The 24,376-nt window shown below is 46.4% G+C and overlaps 8 protein-coding genes across 8 annotated transcripts; 2 read left to right on the forward strand and 6 right to left on the reverse strand.

Moving 5' to 3' along the window:
- Window positions 1-1,122: 1,122 nt before the first annotated feature.
- Window positions 1,123-2,940, reverse strand: DFJ58DRAFT_399188 (inositol-pentakisphosphate 2-kinase). The gene is made up of 4 exons (XM_041380207.1): window positions 2,438-2,940; window positions 2,119-2,388; window positions 1,499-2,069; window positions 1,123-1,446 (listed from the first exon to the last, which is right to left on the reverse strand). The coding sequence occupies exons 1-4, from the start codon at window positions 2,861-2,863 to the stop codon at window positions 1,427-1,429; spliced, it is 1,287 nt and encodes a 428-aa protein (XP_041243519.1). The 5' UTR covers window positions 2,864-2,940; the 3' UTR covers window positions 1,123-1,426.
- Window positions 2,941-2,995: 55 nt separating this feature from the next.
- DFJ58DRAFT_399190 (kinase-like domain-containing protein) lies at window positions 2,996-5,057 on the forward strand. The gene is made up of 6 exons (XM_041380208.1): window positions 2,996-3,382; window positions 3,441-3,558; window positions 3,612-3,742; window positions 3,797-4,279; window positions 4,340-4,558; window positions 4,616-5,057. The coding sequence occupies exons 1-6, from the start codon at window positions 3,212-3,214 to the stop codon at window positions 4,766-4,768; spliced, it is 1,275 nt and encodes a 424-aa protein (XP_041243520.1). The 5' UTR covers window positions 2,996-3,211; the 3' UTR covers window positions 4,769-5,057.
- Window positions 5,058-5,587: 530 nt separating this feature from the next.
- Window positions 5,588-6,564, reverse strand: DFJ58DRAFT_399208 (uncharacterized protein). Its single transcript, XM_041380209.1, has 2 exons — window positions 6,350-6,564; window positions 5,588-6,297 (listed from the first exon to the last, which is right to left on the reverse strand). The coding sequence occupies exons 1-2, from the start codon at window positions 6,470-6,472 to the stop codon at window positions 5,878-5,880; spliced, it is 543 nt and encodes a 180-aa protein (XP_041243521.1). The 5' UTR covers window positions 6,473-6,564; the 3' UTR covers window positions 5,588-5,877.
- Window positions 6,565-7,366: 802 nt separating this feature from the next.
- Window positions 7,367-10,349, reverse strand: DFJ58DRAFT_745997 (uncharacterized protein; the record flags this gene model as incomplete). The annotated part of the gene is made up of 15 exons (XM_041387427.1): window positions 10,140-10,349; window positions 10,011-10,085; window positions 9,912-9,950; window positions 9,574-9,855; window positions 9,417-9,524; window positions 9,197-9,367; window positions 9,113-9,149; window positions 8,948-9,066; window positions 8,855-8,899; window positions 8,431-8,805; window positions 8,238-8,381; window positions 8,089-8,190; window positions 7,938-8,033; window positions 7,619-7,890; window positions 7,367-7,571 (listed from the first exon to the last, which is right to left on the reverse strand). Exons 1-15 carry the CDS (start codon window positions 10,308-10,310, stop codon window positions 7,367-7,369), a joined length of 2,241 nt encoding a protein of 746 aa, XP_041243522.1. The 5' UTR covers window positions 10,311-10,349.
- A 554-nt stretch (window positions 10,350-10,903) lies between these two features.
- On the reverse strand, window positions 10,904-13,204 carry DFJ58DRAFT_728345 (uncharacterized protein; the record flags this gene model as incomplete). The annotated part of the gene is made up of 10 exons (XM_041385582.1): window positions 10,904-11,038; window positions 11,088-11,266; window positions 11,321-11,588; window positions 11,645-11,664; window positions 11,713-11,817; window positions 11,876-11,885; window positions 11,942-12,257; window positions 12,412-12,465; window positions 12,537-12,622; window positions 12,674-13,204. The coding sequence occupies 10 exons, from the start codon at window positions 13,202-13,204 to the stop codon at window positions 10,904-10,906; spliced, it is 1,704 nt and encodes a 567-aa protein (XP_041243523.1).
- Window positions 13,205-16,589: 3,385 nt separating this feature from the next.
- On the forward strand, window positions 16,590-17,601 carry DFJ58DRAFT_790111 (uncharacterized protein). Its single transcript, XM_041390252.1, has 4 exons — window positions 16,590-16,761; window positions 16,814-17,143; window positions 17,194-17,247; window positions 17,296-17,601. The coding sequence occupies exons 1-4, from the start codon at window positions 16,630-16,632 to the stop codon at window positions 17,479-17,481; spliced, it is 702 nt and encodes a 233-aa protein (XP_041243524.1). The 5' UTR covers window positions 16,590-16,629; the 3' UTR covers window positions 17,482-17,601.
- A 27-nt stretch (window positions 17,602-17,628) lies between these two features.
- Window positions 17,629-18,357, reverse strand: DFJ58DRAFT_660990 (uncharacterized protein; the record flags this gene model as incomplete). Its single annotated transcript, XM_041382183.1, has 2 exons — window positions 17,629-18,271; window positions 18,320-18,357. 2 exons carry the CDS (start codon window positions 18,355-18,357, stop codon window positions 17,629-17,631), a joined length of 681 nt encoding a protein of 226 aa, XP_041243525.1.
- Window positions 18,358-21,520: 3,163 nt separating this feature from the next.
- DFJ58DRAFT_728348 (uncharacterized protein) lies at window positions 21,521-21,867 on the reverse strand (the record flags this gene model as incomplete). The annotated part of the gene is made up of 2 exons (XM_041385583.1): window positions 21,521-21,714; window positions 21,771-21,867. 2 exons carry the CDS (start codon window positions 21,865-21,867, stop codon window positions 21,521-21,523), a joined length of 291 nt encoding a protein of 96 aa, XP_041243526.1.
- Between the last annotated feature and the right edge of the window lie 2,509 nt (window positions 21,868-24,376).

The raw sequence follows: 24,376 nt of genomic DNA on the forward strand, positions 1-24,376 counted from the left end.
CACTGTAGATGTCCCATCGTCAAGGAGCGCTTCCGACATTGCAAGCGAGGCAGGAGGCAGTAATAATCTTGACGTCGATGAACTAAAAACCATGGTAAAAAAAAGGTCCGTTCAATTGTGAAAATTCAAGAGGTGTCAGCGTTGCGAAGATAACAACTTGGTATGGGCTCAGAGTCAGACCGAAGGAGACAAGTGCAAGATGACTAAGACCGGACCGGCAATGAAACCGGCCCTGTGTGATCGAGCGGACAGACTAAAATTTGCTAAACCAGCATAGGTCCTGGCCTCTAACTACATCTGTTTTGTTCTAACAGGAGAGGGTAGTACAATCCTAGCTAGCCTTCTAATCCGTCCAATTAGGATAACTTTATCTGTTCCGTTCTAAGTACCATTAGCACGAAACGGAACGGGAAATGGAACGGGGAGAAACTTTAGTAGCACTTAACGTCAGAAATCATTTCTTCCAAAGACCAGCATAGTCCTCGGGGCTGCGCACCTTGAGACTCTTCCTGGCGCTGTTTTGGCAGTAAAGGAAACTGTGATAGTTCCAGTCGGGCAATGCAACAGTCTGGGGCTGGCGAATATGTACAAAAAGTAGCCAATTCCCCCGGACAATAAATTGTGGTAGGTGCATACCCGAATCTGCCGATAGCGTTTCCCCTTCAGGGGGAGAAAGCCGGCATTAGCGGTTGCTGATATAGTCATCGGAAGAGGTGTGCAGGTCCAATAGCTGTATTGGTCGGAGTGGGTGCTGTAGAGGAACCTAACGTAGAGTCTATACACGGGGTGGAAGGCGCAGTAGCTCGATCCACGGAACATGGGAAGTTGTAAAGGAGTCTGTGTCGCAATCTGTATCGTTCAGACAGTATCACATTTAACGTCAGGATACTAGGATCGTCATCGCGATCGTGTTATTTTCCTGCGTACAACATCATTAGTACTAAACAAAGAATACAACGGGGACCACTCCTTGACTCTGTCTCCGTTCTTGAAATGCGCAGCTTTGGGCCGATCGCAGGAGAGTAATCATTCCCTGATTCTGCCTTCGTTCTTGTAATGCGCGGGTTCGGGCCAATCACAGGAGAGTAGTCATGACAGCTCTTCGACGACTCATCTACTGACAGGCCTTCTGCAGAAGTTTGTTAACCTACAAACTTACCCAGGAGGGCTGTCAGCATTCTCTGTAGCATAACATTTGTCCTTGAATTGTGCTGGAGAAACTAGCAGATTGTTGGTCGAGTCTGAGTCCGATAGCTTGATGGAGATGCATGAGCCGGACTCAAGTCGATATGCATCACAGCCAGTGTAGTCTTTGAATACACCTTGTATGTCAGTTGCAGTTACGAAAAAGAAAAATCCCGAACACAAATCACTCATCCCAGAGATTCTCCAGAGATATTCAGAAACCAGTCTATGATACATCTTGCTAACGCCACTCTGACAGTTCTGCAAATCTATCTGTAAGCAACATCCAACGCGAGAGAGCGACGGCACATACGTGTACACCCTGATTGACTAATGCGTTGGCTGTCGATGCAACGCCGCTGGCTGCCTGAACTCTTGTAATGTTCCACGATTTTCCTGTCTAACCTTTCCCACTTCCCCAAGCGATCCATGCTCTTGATATCCATGTCGATGATTGTGGTATCAAACGAACCTATCTGCGTAGATTTGGGCCGGATAATGATGGAGCAATCCTTGAACGTCGCTGAAAGTAGGTATGCCATGAGATAATACCGGATGTGTCCAGGACTTGGGACTGTGTGATCCCAGGAATGATGATCAGACTGGTAAACTTCGACGAAGTCCTCCCATTCCTCCATGTAAGGATCGGGAACCAAAGATCCGAGACCATCACATGAGGAACCTGATGATGTTTGTGTGTACAACTTGGATAGACCCTCTACATCAAGGATGTCCAGTGTTCGTTGTAAAGTAGACAGGAGGGGAAGAACGGGACTGTCAAGAAGTGCCTGCGCAAGAGCGGATGTGAACGATTCCCGGAGATTCTGGACGTCAGTCGATTCGTCCGCCGTGAGGAAGTGTGCCAACAATTGCATCGAGTGGTCCTATCCAGATCTATCAGAAACCTATGAACGCGATGTACTGAAGACGTACATCATCTGGTTTTGCCATTCTGCCTTCGACAAAGAGCCGTAGGTTATTGAGGGATCCATGGCTTTCATACCATCCAGCCCACAAAGCACCTAGGGCTTTTCTAATACGCGTCTCATCGCGAGAGAAAAGGTCCAAGGGACAATAGGTCGTGCCGATGCCCCCTTGTTCCATTCTGAAGCTCGTGTGCATACAAAATCTGCACGTTGTTGTCTTCAGAGCGGCAGTCTCAGGCGAGAGATGGCATTCTGTAGGTAAAAATCCCCATTTCGGCTGAAATATCAGTCAGACTCAGATATTCTCCCAATAAACTGTCAACCACCTTGATTTCCATCGCGATGGGCGTGCCCCCAATGAGATCCGTGGCTAACACACCCTTACTCCTGCGAACATCAATATGATCCGTCTGCCTTCTCTCTGCTGGGCGATCTCCATTGCGTAGGACAACGAGTGACCTGAGCCAATCTTCATCGAGCACCACCACCACAAGACTCGGTAAAAACTCAGAAGGAACGAGTTTTGAGATGATGTTCTCTTGGAAGGCGATCATAGAATCGTCTGGTTGTTCACTGTTGCTATCGAGCAGCGTGCTGTTTGATGACCCGTGAGCGACTTTACGGAGACGTAGGACATGATCAGAGAATTGAACGTTGTGAGGTCCTCGATACGAGAATACGATAGTCGCTCCTCCCTCAGAGACATATGTCCAATCCTCAGGTTTTGTTTCAATAATCAACGGTAGAGTCATTGCAGAAGTTATGTGCCTTGCGACCGATAATCTGTTACATGCCGCAAGTGTATATGTTGGTAGAGGGCTGACCTGGCCCACAACAAATGCCAAATAAGCGCCGGGATAAACACTCCGCTTTCGAAACCAATTCAAAATTTCGAAGCACGATCATGCTTTGACCTGCTTCCACACCTTTTTGTGGAAACAATAGACCATGATGTGGTATTACCACTGCCTTGACCACATCACACAATATTTATTGACCATGTCTAAAGTCCGGATTTTGCAACATTGAGTGTTTCATCCTAGTCCAACGATCTCATCGCTCGCAAGCTTCACGAAATACCTAATACCATCAGAATCAGAATGCGATACCCAACTCCCTCATCAACCAAGCTATCTGAAAGTTCGCGGGCTACGAGACATCCTTCTCGATCCCCGAAAGTAAATGCTGCGCCCTCCAAAGGTGTCCATGCTCGCAAGCATGTTCTCAAAGCATCCAAGACTCGACGTGCTTCGGATTATGATCCTAAGCCGGTCTGTACTCCCTGGTGTCCTTCTGAGTCATAGCATGTTCACTGACTGCTGTATACAGATACGTATCGTTGTCCATGGGTTACCTGGTTATACTGGTGGTATCTTGCCACCTGATGCAGTAGACCCTCGTCCGCCCGCACTTCCCTTGGACGATTTCGAATGTATTCGCACACTAGGTATGAAATCCCTATTTCAGAATCGAGAGCTAGATTCAACTCACTTGATGCAGGCGACGGAGCTTTTGGTCACGTTCTACTCGTACGAGCACGCGAACAACCAAACCTAGGAAAACTGGCACGCCCAGGATCATTGTTCGCAGTGAAAGTCCTCTCCAAAGAAAGAATGAAACAGATCGATCAGGTACGTACACCTCCACTATATCATCTTTCAGACTATATATAACCTTTCCACCAGAAATACCCTGGGGATACTGATGCGGAGAGAATGCACCTGTCGGCATTGCCCTGGAGTCGCTGGGTGAATGGTGTCGTAGGCGCATTCAAAGACGAATTGAATCTTTATCTTATGCTCGAGTTTATACCGAGCGGGTGTTTCCACGACGTCATCCAAACACGCGGCCCTTTCGACGCTGCCACCGCCCGGTTCTACTTCGCCAATATTGTGGCTGGGCTCTATTTCCTCCATGGCGAGGGAATTATTCATCGGGATCTCAAACCAGCAAACATCCTTGTTAGATCCGATGGGTACTTGGCCATCGCAGACTTTGGATACGCCCGTTTAGATCAGATCGACAACGGACCAGTCACAGAATGGCTGATGATCGGGACGCCGCTTTACATGGCTCCTGAGCTCTTATGCCACCAACACATGACAGGATACAGTGTCGACTGGTGGGCGGCAGGCGTCACGTTGTACGAAATGCTCACGAAGAGAACGGTCAGTACCAATGAATCCTGCCCCATGAGACCTTTCTTATATTTCTCCTATCACTTCCAGCCATTCTTCGGTACGGACGAGAGCAAAATATATAAAAGGATTGCTTCAGGGAAGTACAAGTGGCCCAAAGGTCTCCGCTTGGGCACATCCCTCAAGTCTATCGTAGCAGGGCTTCTGACCACGGCAGCCGAGAATCGTTTGGGTGTTAAGGATTCCGTTCTCGACCACCCATGGCTCGACAACATCGATTTTGACAAATTGGATTCCGGGAACTACATGGTATGTCTCCTCGTGTAAGCAAACGTATTAGCCATGTCTCACGGATAGATGATACAGGCCCCTTGGATCCCTGAAGCACCTGCGCCCACCCAGACGTGGTTAAATAAGGGTCTTCCGCCCCAGCATTGCATCCCTGGACTCAAAGTTTGCGCACCGGCTGTGCACCGCGAGTGGGATGATCGTCTGCCCAGGAAACAATTACCTATTTAGCCTGACTCTTGCAATATTTCTTTCACTGCTAATTACTGCACGTTGATATATCGTCTGTATTCCTTACACTATCTAACATATGTAAGGACAGTATCTATTTCATTGATGCTCGTGCGATTACTGTTGCCTGGCAATACTAGTGATGTAATTGCGCCTTTCCGTACATCAATACTTATGTGCATCAGAGTACATGTTCGTATGTGGATGATAGGACTGTATCTGCCCGCGCTCGCTGTCGTCTATGGAAAACATAACACTCTTGCTCATATCTCGGGTATTTTGACAATGGTGCAAAGGGTGTGACTGATAGAGTAAAATTCGAATATATAGAGCATTACAACAAGTAGACATGTCAAGGAATAAATTCACCAAATGACATCACGAGGTACAACTTGAACTTGTCAGGATTTTGCAAAGAGAATTTGAGTGGAACGATAAACGGATTGTTGACCAGTGCCACGTGAATCTGGTGTCATTTACACCTGTCAACTGGGCCCTCGTAGAGGGTCGTGCTAATTTGTCGGTCAACCAGAGCGGGATTCCTAATTCCTCAAATCCTAACAAATAGTGGTAGTCAGAGTGAACGATTATAAAGCGATTCTGCGTGTGATTACGTATGAGTGACCGCACTGGACAATAACGAAATCAATGTTTTGCATGGAAAGTAGCCGTGGTTTGCAAGAGAAAAGTCACGCTTCTGAAAAAAATCACGCTCCAAAAAAAAGTCACGCTTCAAAAAGTCACGCTTCAAAAAAAGTCACGCTTCCAAAAAAAATCACGCTTCCAGAAAATCAGTTGCGATTGAAATAAAACACTTGAAGAAAATCCACCTCTGTGTCCTGTCAGTGCTGTCAGTCTGTCACATGTACGTCACGGATCTTGTTCCCCGACTCCACTTTAGTGGAAGAGGGTTCTGTGTAGGGCTCGGGGAATTAGGGATCCCGCTCTGGTTGACCGGCTAATTAGCACGACCCTCTGCGAAGACCTAATTGACCGGTGTAAATGACAGCAAATTCACTCAAATTGACCCATAGCTCTTTGACGCTGATTTGCGCTAATTTGCAGGTGAATTTGGTCTAATTGACCGTAATCTACAACAAAGCCGCCAATCACCATTCCTCCCACTCGTCGTCATCCATCGGTGTCGAGGATGAAGTTGTGGCAGCCATCACCTTTGGTGTCGACAGACCTTCGCAAGCAGCCGTGGGCTGTAGAGCGTGGTCCGACAAAATATCGAGGAGGTACGTGGATGATATGTTAATATCTTTACCCACGTCGAACTCAGTGCTTTTCACGCCAGCTAAACCCACATGGTCCGCAATATCACCATTATCAAGCCAATCCCCATCTTCATCATCCGAGTCTGAACATCTGCCTTGATGTTCGTCGGTCAAGCTCGAAATGATGTCCGTGGTCATGGTAGGTGGTCGAGCAGGCGGCGGGACGACAGGCGGTGTCTCAGGTTTACCATGGATGGTTGCATACATATCTCGCCATTTGACAGAAGGAGCGACCGTCGGTGCTACTGGCTGATTAACAGTATGAGTATGTTGGGAGTCCAGCCAACTGAACTTCACTCACATCAGCTTTCCAGCGGTGCCACTGACGAATCTGTATATGTTCTTTTAATGTTGAGATGTCTTGTCTGCTCCGAGTGGGACTGTTAAGCCACGTAATTGTTGAGACTGTCCTCTCGTCGGCCATCGACACTGGGACGACGGAGTATAACTTGATTGCAAGGGCCTGGATATAAGAGTGAGTCAAATAAAAATGTATCGAGCAAATATCATTGTCACCCCAAGAACTCGTGCGTTTCGTCCTTTTGAACAGCTAACCACCAATCTCAAACGTTCTCATGCTTGCGAATCTTGCGGTTGAAAGGATCCGCTCCTTTGCGATACTCCTTGAGCTCGACCTTCAATGCCTTGACCCGAACTGGTATTTCTTACTGATTTCTTCCGTCTGCTTCAGGTCACAATGATCATACCAATGAGGTCCGTTCCTGGAATATGGTGTCGAAACTGCTAACACATTCTTGCAGCCATCCCATCATATTCCCTACATGTATTCCCTCGCTGGAGCTGCGTCAAAATCTCAATCACGTATTCGCCAGGTTGCAGATTCAAACACAAAGCATCTTCTCCCCATGAACAGAAAGCTGTGGCGGGCGAGGACGCTGTAGAGCCCTCCACAACCAAGCATGACATCACCGAAACCTCCAACCCCTTACCTGATGCGAATATGAACGGACATCCGTATCCCGAAAAGCGAGCGTCCGTGGATGTTTCTCCCCCCACCACGCAAGCCGTTGTTGTCAACCCATCCTCCGAAGCTAGCCAAACCAGGCGTGCATCTGAGGATTCCAGCACACACGGGAAATCTATCGACACAAGTAGTACAAAACGCTCTTCTACTACCGACGAGGAAGGTTACGCCGGTGACGCGACATGGGAGGATCGTATGTGGAAAGAAATCGTACGTCTGAAAGAAGACATGTTCTGGGCGCGCGTTGGGGGCGTGCAATGATACTATCTGAGCACATTTGGATTCTTGATAGGCCATCCCAGGCTTGTAATTGTACATGTATCCTACACCAAATCATATAACAACATCTTCCCACCACTGCTCCCTTTGTGCAACTCGCCTACGCATGTCTGCAATTGCACGAGCCCTTAGCATATCCCTTTTCCTTGCAGTAAGATGGTTTCCTGTAGACAAGGCACCTCCACGAAGGTGCTTTGCTTGCTGAATAACAGAGGCAGCTGGTGCCATGGTGCCATGAAGGTGGCTGGAATCAAACCACCTATTGTAATTCAGTATAGATCAAAATGGATAAAATACAATGCTCACCAAACTGTATTTGCTCGAGTTTGAATGTATGCACCCCATTCAGTGTAACAAAAGTTCCACTCATCAGCAGTTCCTGCCTTGTCCAATTGAGAACAAATGGACCAGGAGGCATCATGGTCAAAGTGCTGAGGGCTAAGATAATTGGAGCAGTAGAAAATATTGGCACCACTGGTACCAAGACGATTCATTTCAGCAGCTGCACTCTTCTCCTTGATATCCTTGGCTACATGAGGAGCAGCATACTTCACACTTTGAAGAAGTGCACCAGCATCCTAAATAGCAGTCAGTGTATATTCAACAACAATTAAAAATTACATACACGTGCATGACGAAATATAGCATGAATATGCTCTTCAGAGTCACCACATAAAAGGGGGGTATGTGCTATACCCATCACCACGACGGCCACCCTTGGCTAGCCGTGATCCAACAGGCACCATTTTACCTGTGTAAGCCCATTTCTGAAAAACCTCACCTTGTTGTACACTAGGATTGTGTACAATAGCTTTGTGATTTTCACACATCTCTTGAAGGCTGGCATCATTGAAGGCATTAAAGATAACACCTCCAACCTACAAACAACTGAGAGTTATCCAAATAATCATAATAAATCACTTACACATTTACCAGTTTCAACATCAATCATTTGTACAATGTCGCGCTTGCAGCAAGCATATACTTCAGGATGGAATGCCATACATTGCAGATGCAAATCATTGTGAGGGTGCACATAGTGAGGGTCATCTGCTTGACCCTCCTTGAGCTTTGAATAAAAAAATTAATACAAAATTAATATGAGAATGTTTACTCACATTAAGGGGAAGACAGTCATCAGAAGGGGCACAGGTGACCAAGGATCCAAACAGGTCTTGGACATCAGTCCGTCTTTTAACATTAAGAAGCAAGACACAGTGTTCAGAAGAAGGTAGAGCTGAGCATTGATCACAAGATGAGCGAGTGTAGGAAGTGGAGTGAGAAGAATCTGGAATGGAAGGAGGAGGTGGTGGAGATTCAGACTGTGGAGGAGCAGAGTCTCGAACAGAGCGGGATGGGTTACGTCTCTGATGTTCAGAAGAAATATTCTTCTGAAGCTGCTCTGGAACTTTAGTATCCCTCCCAAATGCCTCACGCTGTATACATTTCAAAAATGCCCTGGATGCAATGGTCTCTTCAATGATGCAGCGCAACTGAGTAGATTGGAATTTAGTAGGGTCAAATTTTTGTCTCAGAGACCACCTCAGATAAGATCTTGTGATAAAGCTTGGCAGGGTCAAAATCAATCTAGTGACACATGATTAGATAAAAATCATTAATGATAAAATAATAAACTTTCCTTATGCCCATGCTTCTCAAGAGTAGTGTAAAGCCAGGTGTTACATGCAGCAATAAATGCTGCCTCATCCAGAAGAAAACCAACACATGAAGGTTGACTGGCAGCAGGAATGGCTCTACCTTGCTGATCAATATTATCGAGCCATTCCATAACCAGCTTACCAAGAAACCGCCCACCAGTATTTTTCAGGGACTTGGGCTGGTGCCAGTTAGTGAGATGAATCTAATTAACAAAAACATATGTACCTCTGGTGGAGGGTCTCTGAAAGCACTTGAATTGGTCCATTGATGCAAAATTAGACCAAAACTTGCTGCCCATTGATATTTACATGAACTTGCTGCAAGATGATCAGCAGATAGCTCAAGCACAGTATCTGGTGCACAGATTGTGCAGAGTAGCTGGTAGAGGGAAGATTTCTATTGGTAATAAATTAGATGGATGATATCAAATCAGTAAATCACATACCTTGACCTCAATTGGCCAAAATTTAGATTGATATGTAGAAGCCCCTATCAGGCGGATCGTAACGAGAGTGTCAACTGCCTTTGCTTCTGCAAGCTGAAGCTGAGTTGGCTGTTGGCATATGTTAATCACTTGATTAAAATTGAATTAAAGACTTTACAGTTAAGTCCTGGTATTTGAAAAAATACAACTGAATAGCCTCTGCCCACTCTCTGCACTTGATGGGTGCATCATTGGCAGTGAATTCTAAATCAATCAACATTAATTTAAATATCAGAAACAGCCAAAACTTATGAAGCTTTGATTTGTGAGGCTTGGAAACATCATGGGACTCAGCCTGCTTCACAACAACAGATGGTGAATCTTCCCACTCAGAAGAATTATCCTCGCTATCAGAATCCATATCCATCAAAACCTGGGATGCCTTGGGTTGAGGATGAAGCTAAATAATTTAATTATTGTGAAAATATGTATTTAATTATTGATTGAGCTACTCACCTCTTTTTGGAGGATCCTATCTAGGCCCTCTCGTAACATCTTTCTTGCAGCCAGATCCCCCCTTTCCTTATCTCAATAACGTTCATATAAGACCCGAACAAATAGCGAAGGGGTATCATCCAAAGATGGGATGGTACCAATGGTGACAAGGCACCAAGAACTGATCAGGACACACTAACAGCAACAGGTGATCAATATGTGTATATATATGATAAGATTTGTGCTTACCCAAGATGGATCTTCCTTGATCACACTGATGGTGTCTTGAAGCATAGATTCAACTTGCTTCCTTGAAAGGCGTATTTCTTCAAGGCTCTTGAAATTCTGTCTGATTGGCTCCTTCTGCCATAAGTTGCAGTCATCATCATGCAAAACAGGCTGGTATTTAGCAGGTAACATTGTGTAAATGTTGTGTATAGTTTCGAGTGTGAGGGTAGCAGACAAATTGACTGTGGCTGTGTTGTTACTACTTCGGACGAGTACTCATATGGAACAAGTATAATATTATTGACGAGTACCTACAACATTAATACTGCTACATAGACATACTCCTCTACTCTGAGCACCCATGCATTTATGCCAGTTGAATGCTCCATCTCCCTCATGATACTGACAGACTGCTTGTGGTTGTGCGAGCGGTCATCGAGATATAGGGTCCAATCTACTCAGTAGAAGAGAACAATTCTAGGAGCGAGGAACTCCTGGACGGTCCATCCTCGCATGTTCCAAATGCTGTTTGCGAGCGCACCAGACTCTGATCAAGGAAGAACATCTGATAGGTAGACGATGGTGATGGCTGAGTAGTGATACCAGATGAACATGGAATTGACTGATTCTCCGGGCTCGACATTGTTGTTCTGATCGATGCAGCACGTATCGACCCACGCCCAGCGATGCCCCGCGTCACGAGCGACTTGACAGAACTTCTCTGCAAAAATTGTAAATCACCTTCAAGTCGGCGCTTATGTTATTTGGGGCTTACGTCGTATCCGTTAGTCGAGTGTATCATTCAACTTGGAGAGCATGATTGTTAAGGCTTCGAATGCATCATAATGGCGATGTGCTCCATGAAGCGCTGCGTGCTTTAGTTCGTACCCGAGATAAGACGAAGGGTTGAGCTCAATGACCTGCGAATATCATCAGATTTGTCAAATCGATAACGGATATCGTCCACACCTTTTCCGCGTCCGAAAGGGCCTCCGCATAGAGCTTTAGGCCCAACTTCACCTTACTGTGACGCGCAAAGTATAAGTAATCCATCCCGAATGCTGCAGAAAGTGTGTTCTTGGTGAGCTGTTCTCCGTTGGGAGAAATGGTGATGCAGCAAACACGTACGGTGTGTTTGAGTGGCTGTCCTAATCATGACCAGAGCCATGTGCATAACATGCCGGTGCTCAGCACAGCTGCACCGACAATAGAAACAACTGAAAGTGAATTCCTCAGGCTGGCACCAGTGTTCCCCTTGCTCGTACTCCCAAGCTCCCATGTGGCTCCTGACATCCCATTCGAGGTTGCCAGCACACTCGGGTCAATCCTCGCTGTGTTCACTGTCTTCGTGACCGCCGTGGTAGAGAATGTCTGGGTCGAGGGGTTCCCTGACTCTGCATATGCGTTGGAGGAGAGGAAGACAAGTGCGGCGCCAGGGGCAGGGACAGTCACTTGACATGTATTGGATGACTGGTCGCAGTTAATTGTCTGCACGCTTTCTGAGGCCCGTTAGGCGGCCATCAGACTGGAAGGTTCCGCCAAAGGTCTGAAATGGACATGAGTAAACCAAAAAAAAAAGGGTAACCGGACTCACCTGGCCTGCCCACATAATGTTGTACTTCCCGCACGGGGGCACCATTTTCGTAGATTGCGTAGGCAGGAGTAAACATGTTATCGGTGTTGGCTTGCAGAGGAGGTGCTACAAAGAAATGTAAGTATGGCCTTCTCTCAGCTGCTTTCAACTGCGGAGGGCTCACGAGTGAAAGGCTGGACAGGGTGCGTGACTCAGTGACACCTCAAAGGGTTCAGAACACGCAACTCACATTGTAGTACACATCTTGTCCACCAACGTGCATCATTGCACCTGAGAAGTTGCTATAAGCCATCTGAAGGCCATAATCGAGTGCCCATAGAGTCGCGCCAAAGGTATCACTAATCCCAGGTAAGCCACCACAGGATGCTGAGTTTGTCTCCATCATAATCATGGGCAGCCCACTGGCTTGCGCATAGCTGGTGGGGTTGAGATAGGGAGCGATGATATTGATGCTAGAGGTGCGGTTGAGGAAATTCTGAAACACGTCTTGTGGGAAGACAGGAGAACCGATGCCGTACAATGCGTAGCAGTTATCAGTTGGGTAACTTGAGAAACTTGAGAAACCGCGTGAAAATCACAAATAGGGCTTAGTGTTCAACTGCTAGCGCTCCCAAGCTTGAAGAGTAGGTTTCGACGAGTCCGGTGTCCCACACGGCTGATAGTATTAGATATCACAAGGATTTCGCATATAAAACGTACCATCTCGAACTTCCAGTGTACTCGACTCCGACTTGACCTAAACGCTCAGCGTGTCTGTGTCAAAACATATTGTAGTTAGTGATGAATTTAGACTTTGTTGAATGAGGCTGAGGGTAGCGACGCACTCGGTAGTTGAAAACTGAGAATCATGTCTCCACCCATCGTTGTCTCCACCCATCGTTAAGACGCAGGAGGGTTCCGCGATAACACCCTGCCAGAAATTTGAAGGACACGCCGATTTTCTCGAGGGCGCCATACATACACTGGACGGACAACGAATGATGACTTGTTCATCCGACGGCTCGCTGCCGATGTGGAACTTGAAGAGTGGGAAACAGATAGGAAAGGACTGGCGGACGGGGGGTAGCGGAGTGTGGACGATAGCGTTGTCTCCGGACGGGAAGAAAGCGGTTAGCGGAAGTTCGGATGGCGGAGTGAGGCTGTGGGACATGGACACAGGCAAAGTTATCGCGAAATGGACGGGACACACAGTGAATGTGAATCCGCAGGAGTGGTATCGATTCTCTGACCGTGCGTCCAGGATGGAGTAGGTGGAGTAGGTGGTGGAATTGAATGAAGGGATGGACATGTGCCGTATGGTGACGGCCTCGTGGGACAGGATGCTTCGTCTGTGGGACTTAGAAAATGGTGTTGCATTGAAGACAATGAAGGGGCATCGCTTCAGCGTACGAAGTGTTGCAGTATCAAAGGACGGGAAATTCATAGCAAGCGGTGATAATGGTGGAGAACTCATCGCCTGGAATAGAGACGGCGAATCTCTCACCCAGCCCATCAAAGTCCACACCAGAGATATCTATTCGCTCGATTTTTCCCCAGACAGCACATTGCTGGCAAGTGGCTCATTGTTCCGACGTTGATGATGCTGTGATGAGAAGAAGGTTGTACAGCAAGGAAGGTGTCACGTGATTATACCACGTGACTGACACGTCGCGTTCATGCATTGTTTAGCGTGTCGTAACTGTGAGCTAATGCGTATAATTATTCACCGGCACCATCCATGCCTTTGTTTCCCTTCCTCACTTCCCTCTCGAGTGGCCCGGGATCGGATGTCTCAAGCTGCCAGGCGATAGCTCTGGGCTGGTCACCACTCGAGAATCCCTTGCCTAGGGAATTTTCTTTTACAAAATTATCACTTGATTGATTTTTCCTTCAATGAAAAATAAATTCCAGCTGTCTTCAGTTATTATTATTCCAATATGGTGCGTACAGCAGCCATACTAACCCGTGGCATATGGATCCGGCACTTCAGCCACTGATTGCTTCAAAATTATGTAAGTCGACCGTTCTTCTCTTTAAATATCATATCACCCCATCCCCATTTCACTCCCCCCTCTTTTTCATTCTCTCATTCATGTTATTATTCTTATTATTACTTTGACGCTGACATATAATTTGCTGTATAATGTCTACAGGTCCATGTCTTCATTGTTTGGATGATTGCACTGCATTCATCCCAAGGATCGAAGGAGATGATTTGGTATGTGTTCCACCTATCTTCAGCCCAAACTCTTCAATTGACTACTCCACAGTCTCCTTGCCTCTGCTCTCACTCTGCTCACTTACATCAAGCTCCTGAAGTTAGACGAATTCTTCCTGCCCGAGCTGGCCTGCCTGCTCGTCAATGCTTTGCATTCCGAACTATCAATGGCATTCCGGTGCGTATTTCTTGATGATCAATTACATGGCCTTATATAACATGATCCATAGATCACAGATTTTTACCAAGACTGTCAATGTGGTGGGCGATACAATCAGCATCTCCCACTATCTGCAAGGTAAGCAGTACATTTAACCTTGGAGTCAGGTTTAAGTTAGCGTCTATCCATAGTCATATCACGCCTTCATTGAATCGGTCTATTCCGCTACCTCCTGTGTAAGTCTGTCAGTCACTCCAATGGTTCAGGATGCTTAATTATCTGCAGACAAGCGCTGCGATCCAATATTGACAGACATGTTACTGTTCCCACCCAACCAGGTGGTTCAAGCGCATATAGTCATCAAATAGGTCCACTTATTACTGGCAGGCCTTCGGGATCTGCTAATGCTCCTCCGCTCCCTCCGATGCCTACATACCAACCATCATCTCTCATCACATCATATACTCGCCATGCTCCTCCTTCTAGTGTTCCACTTCCAGGCCCGCCTTTACATACCCTAAACAGTAGTAGCCGGCCGCGTGGAAACCGAAATCGTACTCATACTTCCCGAAAGCCCTATGATGTCTCTCGCCTCCAAAAGTCCTCAAGGGAGCAAACTTTAGCCATAGAGCTTGTTATGTATCCCCATGACGTAGGTCTCTTTCCTCCATGAAACATTTGGGATCTTAAAATGTTTTTGACAGTTTCTGCCTTTACGTTCTCATACTAATGATGCTCTCCTATATGAGCCCATCACCATACCATGTCCAGATCGCCTGCCTTCTGGGGAAACCTTTGCATCCCAACTTCGATTTCTTTCACAACAGCACTGCACCTATCGCCTTGAACTTCATGCATCCAGTCCAAGTGACATTATTATCGATCAAATATATACTGGTGTCCATGCTATGATGCAACTTGGATCGCTCGAGTTTCCCACGTACTCTGACATGGAATTCGACTTGGATGCAGATGAAGAAAATCGTGATATTCGAGTCCAATATGCCCGCCTCCCTTTTCGCCTCCTGACACCTGGTAATCGTAGCAGGTATCCAGGTCGACCACTGAGTGTAGACACCGAAAATTCTTGGCGGCGCTACACCTTTGCTGCTCTGAGCAAATTAGCAAAGCGAGTGGACCATCCCTCTGGCCAAGTTGGTGTGCTTTTGCTGTGTATGTTGTTACCACATGCTCTTTCACTATCTCTAACGTTATATGCTAGGTCCTAAAGAGGGCGCTATTATCGGACCTATCTCATCTGGCAGCACTGAGAAGCATGCATGTTTTGCAGATCGCATTCACTACTTTCTGGAAAGGGGCGAACCATGCTCTCACATGTCCTGTTATCTTGCATGTCCACGTGCTTTCCAGTCCCGCCATTCTCGGTCAGGTTCTATCATCAGCGTGGGCACAGATGATGATTTGGATGATCGTTCAAGTAATACAGAATCTTCTCGCCCATCCCCTATCGACCTTACAGACTCTCCAATCATAATTCCGAACTCGCTTCCAGAACCTGCAACTCACTCCCCAACCCTCGTATCCCCTGCTCTGCATAATCTCGATATTAACCTACCAGCACCTCTTACAACTCTCGAATCCCCTGCTCTGCATAATGTCGATATTAACCCACCAGCACCCGTTATTCCACCATCTTCATCTTCTGTTGTCGCTTCTGCAGTGACCTTACCCATCCCAGCATACACTCCCTCTAGCCTACCTTCCATCACCGATCTTGCATCCCTTGATGCAGAAATTCGTGCTTCTGGACCTGTCCATCTACAGAATGCTTTCTGGCATGTTCGGTCAGAATCACTTGATGTGACTGTCAGTGGACTACTAGCGTTTATTATTCAGTCTCGTCACAAGCCTGATGGACCTTTTGAACGACCATCCCACATACCCTCAAATTTCGTTCTTGTTCCTGCAGAAGTACGTCTAGATGAAGTCTGGACTATGCACTGGGGGTTTCGAGCGTAAGTTGTGATCAACTGATCAAATGATCTAACATAATATTGACATTGTATCTTTTCAGTGGTCGTTCCGCTGATGCTATAGGGGATGGTGTCATGCGCCAGGTCCTATCTGAAGCTATCCGTGTCGCTAGTGAACGCACTTGTCAAGACATCAAAACTACCGAGGATAGTTATGTATATCTCCAGGTTGAAGATTTTCCCGATGCCGCAGTTGAAGACTACGCCTTTGCATTAGGGGTCCTATGCACCATGTTTTTCCTTCGTGTGCATAGTGCACCTCTTCCTGTTTCCCCTGCCCTACTTCAAGCTACCATCGGAGGGATCGGCTCTCTGGTTGATTCTGCATGGCTGGCAGCTGTTCTTCCTGATACCTTTAATTTGATCAAGCTTTTCCCATCATCCTTTGACGCTGCTCAAGATACTTCCCACCTCAACCCAAAGGAAACTCAGGACCTCCAGCGCATTTTACATCATGTTGGCAAACAAAGTGTACGCTGTTTGTTTCTCTTCCTTGAAGACTATCAACTGACATTCACTACCAGCTCTCACAGCTTTCTCGCACACGAGCTTCACAGTGGCCAAATATGGTCCAAACTCTTCATTCATCCTTACTGCTGGGTGTCCGTCCCATTCAGGTCACCGACTCTGTAATTCATGCTGCATTTCATGACGGTCTTGACCAATCCTTATCCCTAAGTCATTTTTCTTTCATTGCAGTAAGTTTTCTTTACTCGCATCTGCATGTTTGTCTTAAACAACTATGGCCAGGTTATCTCCGGTTCATCCAAGTACATTTTGCACCAAGCATATGCATGTCGTCAGCTCTCATCTCCTGTCCAACTTTTTCCTTTTCTGTCATTCGAAACGTCTGGTGACACCAACTTCAAGTCCGATATGGACATCCTGCTCCCCAGCCTCCAGGAGCATCTCAAACGCTACTTTAGAGGCATTGGCCACCCATTGCATCCTTTGTTTGCAGGTGTTATTGAGCCTGCCCAGCGTGCCATTGACAATCAAGACCTATGCTATCGTGCACGCCGCTTCATCAAATTGATGAGTGGTATTAGCCTTCTCCCTTCTGACGACAAATCATTCACTGTGTGTACATTTGATCGATATAGACAGTTCATTGACTAATGACTTCATAGATCATTCTGAATCAAAACATCCCTGACATGGCGACCTTTAATAAGCAGTATGATGTACGTCTTTTCAGTTGGTTGATTAGAATTCAAATTGACAATATTCAGGTTCAGAGTGATCTTTTACCGCCTGTGTTTCATGCTTGCACCTATACAATGGACTTGTTCGCTAACCCAGTACTTCGTACATTTTTACAACACCCCCTTCCAGGTGATGACTTGACAGTAACTCCATTTGACATCTGTCTACATGCAGCTCTGTTTGATGCTGGTCATGATGTTTTCAATGCATGAATCTGCACTTCGTAATTCACATTCCTTTGTAACTTGCACTCACACATACTTTTCTCTTACTAGACTGATACCAATAGCATCGACTCGTACTCCCATCATTAAAATACAGCAGAGAATGATACAATTTTAGTATCTATTGAACGTGTGCTACATTGCCCATTGGAAACTACCCTGACAAATCCCCAATGCTACTACCCATAACGCGTGTCGCTCATTCATGGTCTCAACTGGTAAGCCCTGTGTGTAATTATCCAAAAACGCAAGTTGTTGTACGTTCAGTGGGCAGCCTGGTACCTCTACCTCTACAATATTATGTTGCTCTGGCCAATGTGCAATGAAGGGATTGTTTTGCAGATGATCGGGGGGGTTTTCTTCGACATTATGATGGCGTATGTGATGATCATCATAGGCTTCCCAGTCAATCCCATATTCATCTATCTCTTCAGGTGTTAGATCATCTACGATGGGCTGAAAGTGCGGTAAAACATTTCCATGGGCATCAATTCCACGTCCACCTCCACTAATGATACTGAAAAAGCGGAGAGCATGGGGGCTGTCGTTGCGCTGACCTGGCAATGTCATTGTATGGGCATTCCACGAGTTTGCCCACTGCAACCCTTCAGTGTTGATAATGTTGAGAAATAAGTGATGTAGGAGCCAAATATGAGACGGCAGCTCAGGGTCAAGGCCATCGTGAACCTCGAGATTTTGAAAGAATGTCTTCCATTTCGAGCCAACCCCACTGGTCCAGTCAACCCAAAGGCGCTCAATACGAATATTATGGACACTACTATCAAGATATAAGTATGTTTGGTATTTGTCCAGTGATACCACTCACCGGCCCCAGATATATGATCCCCGATGTGATCCCCACATCTCCTCCATATATCTTGCTACCATTATGTTTTCACCTCCATGATCTCCACGTAGACGTTGTGGAAGACCATGTTTTTGAATAAGTGATTGAAACAGATCAAATACTGTTTCTGCGCGGTTGTTATTGCTGACACGGATGCCAGTAATGAAGCGTGAAAAACCATCAATAAATGCATGGGTCACCAACTTGTAGCGTATGAGGCCTATGCAAAGGGAACTACCAGTGAATGATATTGTGGTATTAAAATGATAAACTTGCCATGTTGTCCATCGTGATGCTGTAGTGAGTTAAATCCAGCAACACGATAAACTCGCCTTTGAATTCGGCGAAGTCCAAAAGCTGCCACTGGTGGACCATTCACTCGTGCATAGGACTCCTGGATTCGTCGACGTGGAACATGTTGCCCTAGATAGTGAAGGTGTCCATCTATCATTCGACGACCAAAAGATGGAAAAGTGGTGAGAATATCCAACATAATGACATCGAGCTCTTCATCTGTAAGAGTTGATTGTGAGCCGGTAGCCGAAGTATAGACGCGGGTCGTGTTCCCCTCGTCATCTGTAAATGTGACATAGACAGGATCACCAGGCTGCACAATCTCCTGCTCAAGTGCACGGCGTCGAATGGTTCTGGCAGAGACTCCAAAGACTTCAGAGAGTCGTGCTGGCCCAGCAAGTTGGTATGCTGTAGCAAGGATCTCTGCATCAATCTCAATGCGCGGGCGGCCACGCCCACCACATTGCTGTAGTGTGGTGTGCACTGCAGGAGGAATGTCTGGTTCGTCTGCCGACACGGTTTTTGCCACTTCCAAGTCGGTAATCATGTCTTGGATGCTCGATAGCATGACATGGCGATCATTTGCTGGAATGATTGTTGCGTGCTGGTCCTCATAAGTCATACATCCACTAATTGAACAAAGGACTCACATATTGAATGTGCCGCTCAAGGTTCATGCACATAGCAATTTGCTCATCTAATCGGGCTACATCTCCTACTTGTGTGTTGAGTGCTCTCCGAACGTCATTCTTGAGATGCTCGAAAGCCAGAGAAATAGTTGCCAAGGGGAGTGGAGGTTCTGTGTCCATAGGTAGGGTGGTAGCTCAAGGCAAGGGGCATTGTCAGCGAGCGCCAGAGATCAATTAAATATAGTTGATTGCTTCAGAAATTCAAGTACTACATATGGTAGATAACGACAGGTAGGGATCAGCACGGTTAAACAGGTACCGGAGGCCATATCCGCACCCAATGAGCTGGGACCTGTACCTGCACCCGCGAAGGGTTTACCTGCAGCTAATACACTTTGAGGGCACAGTTAGGTGAGTTTTGGCGAAGGGAGGGTCCTGGAATGTGTACCTGTGAACAAACATGCAGAACATCAACAACATTAACGTCGTATGCAAACTTGAATGAGAAAAGTGCATAAAAATACTCGTGAGTAAACAAACGCGCCTGTATTCACGAGCGTGAACTTGGTCTTGATGTGCTTGGGACCGTCGTGGTGAGAGTCTGAGGTTGCGCAGTCATGTGTGCTTGTGCGAGCGAAGAGGTGGAGGTGGAGGTGTGCTTGTGCGAGCGTAGAGGTGGAGGTTGGAGGTGCGCTTGTGAGGTACATGTTAGCAGTGTGAGCAGAAGATGAAGGTAATGACGAGGATGGAGTAGAAGTGATAGGAGTGATTCTAGAAGCAGGGGATGAAACATTATAGTTAGATGAGCCTGAAGTTGATCAAGTGAAAGGTAAGGTCAATGTACTAGTAGGCGTGAAATGTGATGGAGCAGGGTTGTATTCAGAATCGAGTGAACAGAAGCAGATAGATGGAGGTGCGTGCAGGTTTGTGAATTGGATTGGTAGACGGGGGCGTACTGTACATAATGGGGTTTAATAATGAGTTTGGGAAGGCGCAGAGTGACATTGTGGCCACATTTTGATTTGTGCCAGCAGAACATGGTTGTCAGTGCTGGGACAGCTGTACGTCACCTTGAGTGACACATAGGCGAAAGAATGAACACATACAGAGCAAATATTAGAGCCATCAGAGTGCTGGAGGATCATGGACTCGGACAAGAAGAACATGTTGAATGACAACTTGGCGTGAGAAAGAGAAGAGAAAAAGGCAGGCAGAGTCGGGGACTGCCGGCTTGTCACCGCTACGATAGTCATCATGGTAGATCATTATCAGCAGCTACTACTAGAACTTCGAAGACCTAGGCCTTAGGTCTCGAGATCTCAAGAGGCAGCGGGCATTGTTGCTTTTTCTTGAGTGTGATCTTTTCTCAGTGTGACATTTTTTTAAGTAGCGTGACTTTTTTTGAAGCGTTACTTTTTTTTTTAAAGTGTGACTTTTTTCAGATAGTGCAAGGTTTTTTCTCTCATTTCTCAGTTTTTCCAGCGCAAAGTACAGTTTTTATTTTTGTCCAAAGGGGTCCCTCATAATTACGAGACGATTCAAAATTCGAAAATCGCATGAAAATCGCCATCCACTTTGAACACCCCGCAGCGAGAACGGATTCTCAACGCGATTCTGGTTGGATTCGTAAATAGGTGTGTATACTAAAACTGACAGTTCCTAAGGTGAGTTATACATATGTTTTAAGTATCTGTTTTCTGATATATTTCACGCACTTGACATTATTGATCATGGTTGTGCTTTTTTGAGCTTTCCAAGTCAATGGAGATGCCTGTCGGACGCCTGCTTGCGGAATAAGTCTATTTAATTAGACATTTGTAATGTAAAATAAGAGGGGTACAGCTAAAATCCGATTCAGAATCGCGTGAAGCGCCTCCAGAGGCGCTTCGACGATTCAGCACGATTCGACATCAAATCCGATTCTCAGCGTCCAAATCGTTTTCTGAATCGCAGGCCAAATCACCTCAAAATCGTCCACTCTGACTACCACTAATGTCACCAGATGGTAGCTTAGAAGCAAGAACGCTGGGTCTGTACTTGAGTCAAAAAAGTCAGGCAACTGGGATTATATTGCACGGGCATGAAAGTATTGGAAACCAAGCAATCAGACAAATATGTATTTGTACAGAGAAGTGACTTGTGGGCGAGGCTGCAGCGATGCCAGACCTAGTAGTATGATGCGTAATGGATGGTATCGGAGTCAAGCTCCTCGCGCTCACCCCTCTTGTACTAGTAAATGTATTTGAAGGTTTCGGAGTCAAGATCCTAGCGCTTCTCGTCCCCTCTTGTAAATGTCAAGGTATTTCAAGGGTTCGGAGTCAGGATCCTCGCGCTTCTCCTCACCCCTCTTGTAAATGTCACGGTATTTCAAGGCTTCGGAGTCAAGATCCTCGCGCTTCTCCTCACCCCTCTCGTAGTATTGGAAGTTAAGATCCTCGCGCTTCTCTACATCTAGCAGCAAGTTACGCTTATCAACCTCCGCATGGCGATGAGTTATGAATACTCACTGGAGCGTTTTGCGACGCCAGTGGCTCCTTGCGTGGGGTATGCCGTAGCAAGAACCACCAGGGATGCGAGCGTGCTGAAGACAAGAGAAAGCTTCATGTTTGAGTTGAGAGGTATGATTAGTACTTCATCAATGCATTATGTTGAAATATTCAAGAGGGCTTTATACCTTTTCGTAGGTCCACTCATGACTCAGGTCACCTAAATTGGCTGAAGCCTTATCCACTCATAACTTTTGCAAGGGATTGTTTCCAAGTGAACGGTAGTATTCAAGTTAATCAGCCGTTAGTCTCTTGAAAAATCACTTAGCACACACAATATTAAACCAAACGAGGCAAGACCGTCAAGCCCGAAGTCTTATCAATGCATCTTCGAATCGGCTCAGTGCATAGAGCAGGTCCTCTCACGCGAGAAAGTGATAAGAAAGACTAGTGGTGTGGGGCCTGGCTTGGGGGGCTCGGGCATCAGGACAGACCATGGGACAAAGCCACAGCTCTGCTTAGACTAGACTCATCCATGCTGCACGGCCTTCAGAGGCTTCAAGAATGAAATACCTCAATATTCAATCCAAGCATTTTTGGATTCAGGAAGAGTAGCGAAGGTTAGACAAAATTAAATATAGCAGATAGATTGTAACTCACGTGCGGACATCTGCGGTAGCCTGTAACGGACAAGTTGACACCCTGGGCCTCAAGCTTGCAAGTATGGATGATGGATATGGGACTCGCGGAGGAAACATTGACTCATGTCATCATTAGACTAATTATTAATGCCGCACATGGTCTACATAGCCTAGCGGCAACAGGGGCCTCTCTTCGTACGTAATTCACATTCGCAATTTGGCAATTTGAACTCCGATACACCGGCTCGGGGATTGTCGCGGTTGCAAGCTGGTGCAAGCCGCATCAACTGCCAAAAATACACATCAAAGTGAAATGAATATTCCACGAGTGACTTCAGGGGCGGGGGGGTACCCACCCCTTCCAGATTATGATCTGGAATGCAGTGGAATAAACTGTCAAGCAAGGTTGGTGTGCTGTTTCCTGTCGCGGAGAGTGAAACACGAGCAGCCGGCTGACTTGCCGAGAGACTGCCGTGGAGAACACCCAGTATACTCATCGTGGCGCGCGATAACTCAGTGCATCGACAACATCAGCGCCGACGGAGAAAGAAACAAGAGACGAACCTCTTGGAGACCTCTCGCAGTCGCGCTCCTCGCCGAGGCCAAAAACTCTAGAGATCAGCTTGTCGCTATTTCACTCGCATTGGCGCCGTGGCCTTGGACCGCCGCCTCCGGGACAGACGCAGTGGTAGGTATGGTGGACGAGGACCATATGACCAGCAAAAGTCTGAGGATTTCTTTGACATCCTTATTAATGTCTCGTCAGACAGGACATTCAAAGTCTGGCTGCCGTGAATTGTTTTTCTCATATACTTAAAGTTCCTGCTTGCATAACACTCTGTACTATGGACCGCAGGACTTTTGGGCATTTGTTATCTTCTGGTTCTTCCTGATTTTTGACTGGTATCCATGAGGAGTGATCCGTGCCGTCCCACTAGTGCCAACTAAACTACGCATGAAATCTTTCAGGTCCTTTCTACCATCGGTACGCGTTCCAGGGCTAAAAAAAGTCAGCGTCAACTGACGTCAGGTGGTCACGATAGCGGCCCTGGCAGCATACAGTTAACTCTTTCGAGTCGTTATCAGCATCCTATTTCAGAAACTCTTGCTGCGGTATATCCAATGAAGGCCTATTTTGATAACAACAATTGCAATCTCGAAGTTCGGTTCTAGGATCCGCTTATGATTGCGGGGGTAAACCTCCTGTAAATGCGCAGAATTTGGCATCTTTAATTACCGCTCTTACTGGGATGGGGAGCTCGACATAACACATGTGGAGGAGGTGAAAGAAGTTTCGTTCCGACGGCCTTGGCTGCATAAGGGAAATCTATGGATGTTTCTCAGACAATCCGCACGAGGCGTGAAGGTGAATTCTATTTCATGGACAGACTATCACATAAAAAGGAGGTTTCGGCGTAATGACGGGGCCTAGTTAAGACGGAGCTCTAAGGATCTATACACTGCAAAAATGTTGTCAGCAGGTTTCGAACCGACTGCAAGAGAAACAGATTTTGATTCTGCTGTGGTAACCACTTTGTCAAGACCAGTTAAGATGAGCCTCCGAGGAATCCATCCATGAGTGAATGTCCAAGTATGTTCCGATAGAAAAAACCTTGTCGTCGGCACGTTTCGAGCTTGCACAAGTCCGACACAAACAGATTTCGATTCTGTTGTAGGAACCACTTTGGCCAGGCGTAGTTGAAATGAACCTCCGACGAAACGTCCATCAGTAAATCTTCAGGGTGTGTTCTGAGAGAAAAAAACCTCGTCAGCAGGTTTTGAACCTGCACTGGTACAGTCCAAGAGACAGATTTCGATTCTGTGATAGTAACACTTTGGCCAAGGCAAAGTTGAGATGAAACTCTGAGGAACTGTCCATCAATGAATCTTCGAGGCGTATTCAGATAGAAAAAACCTCGTCGGCAGGTTTTGAACCTGTACTGGTAGTGTCAGCCCAAGAGACAGATTTCGATTCCGTTGCAAGTA

Source organism: Suillus subalutaceus (assembly GCF_016647625.1).
Source record: "Suillus subalutaceus strain FC151 chromosome Unknown DFJ58scaffold_58, whole genome shotgun sequence".
Lineage (NCBI taxonomy): Eukaryota > Fungi > Basidiomycota > Agaricomycetes > Boletales > Suillaceae > Suillus > Suillus subalutaceus.

Excerpts from the sequence above, each read along its gene's own strand:
- DFJ58DRAFT_399188 (XM_041380207.1), bottom strand. The coding sequence starts at position 2,863 with ATGACTCTACCGTTGATTATTGAAACAAAACCTGAGGATTGGACATAT. Across the intron at positions 2,389-2,437 it reads CCATCGCGATGGAAATCAAG|CCGAAATGGGGATTTTTACC; the intron begins GTGGTTGACAGT and ends CTGATATTTCAG. Across the intron at positions 2,070-2,118 it reads GAATGGCAAAACCAGATGAT|GACCACTCGATGCAATTGTT; the intron begins GTACGTCTTCAG and ends AGATCTGGATAG.
- DFJ58DRAFT_790111 (XM_041390252.1), top strand. The coding sequence starts at position 16,630 with ATGGTCCAAACTCTTCATTCATCCTTACTGCTGGGTGTCCGTCCCATT. Across the intron at positions 16,762-16,813 it reads GTCATTTTTCTTTCATTGCA|GTTATCTCCGGTTCATCCAA; the intron begins GTAAGTTTTCTT and ends AACTATGGCCAG. Across the intron at positions 17,144-17,193 it reads CTGACGACAAATCATTCACT|ATCATTCTGAATCAAAACAT; the intron begins GTGTGTACATTT and ends ATGACTTCATAG.
- DFJ58DRAFT_399190 (XM_041380208.1), top strand. The coding sequence starts at position 3,212 with ATGCGATACCCAACTCCCTCATCAACCAAGCTATCTGAAAGTTCGCGG. Across the intron at positions 3,743-3,796 it reads GAATGAAACAGATCGATCAG|AAATACCCTGGGGATACTGA; the intron begins GTACGTACACCT and ends CCTTTCCACCAG. Across the intron at positions 4,559-4,615 it reads TGGATTCCGGGAACTACATG|GCCCCTTGGATCCCTGAAGC; the intron begins GTATGTCTCCTC and ends TAGATGATACAG.
- DFJ58DRAFT_399208 (XM_041380209.1), bottom strand. The coding sequence starts at position 6,472 with ATGGCCGACGAGAGGACAGTCTCAACAATTACGTGGCTTAACAGTCCC. Across the intron at positions 6,298-6,349 it reads GGCACCGCTGGAAAGCTGAT|CCAGTAGCACCGACGGTCGC; the intron begins GTGAGTGAAGTT and ends ACTGTTAATCAG.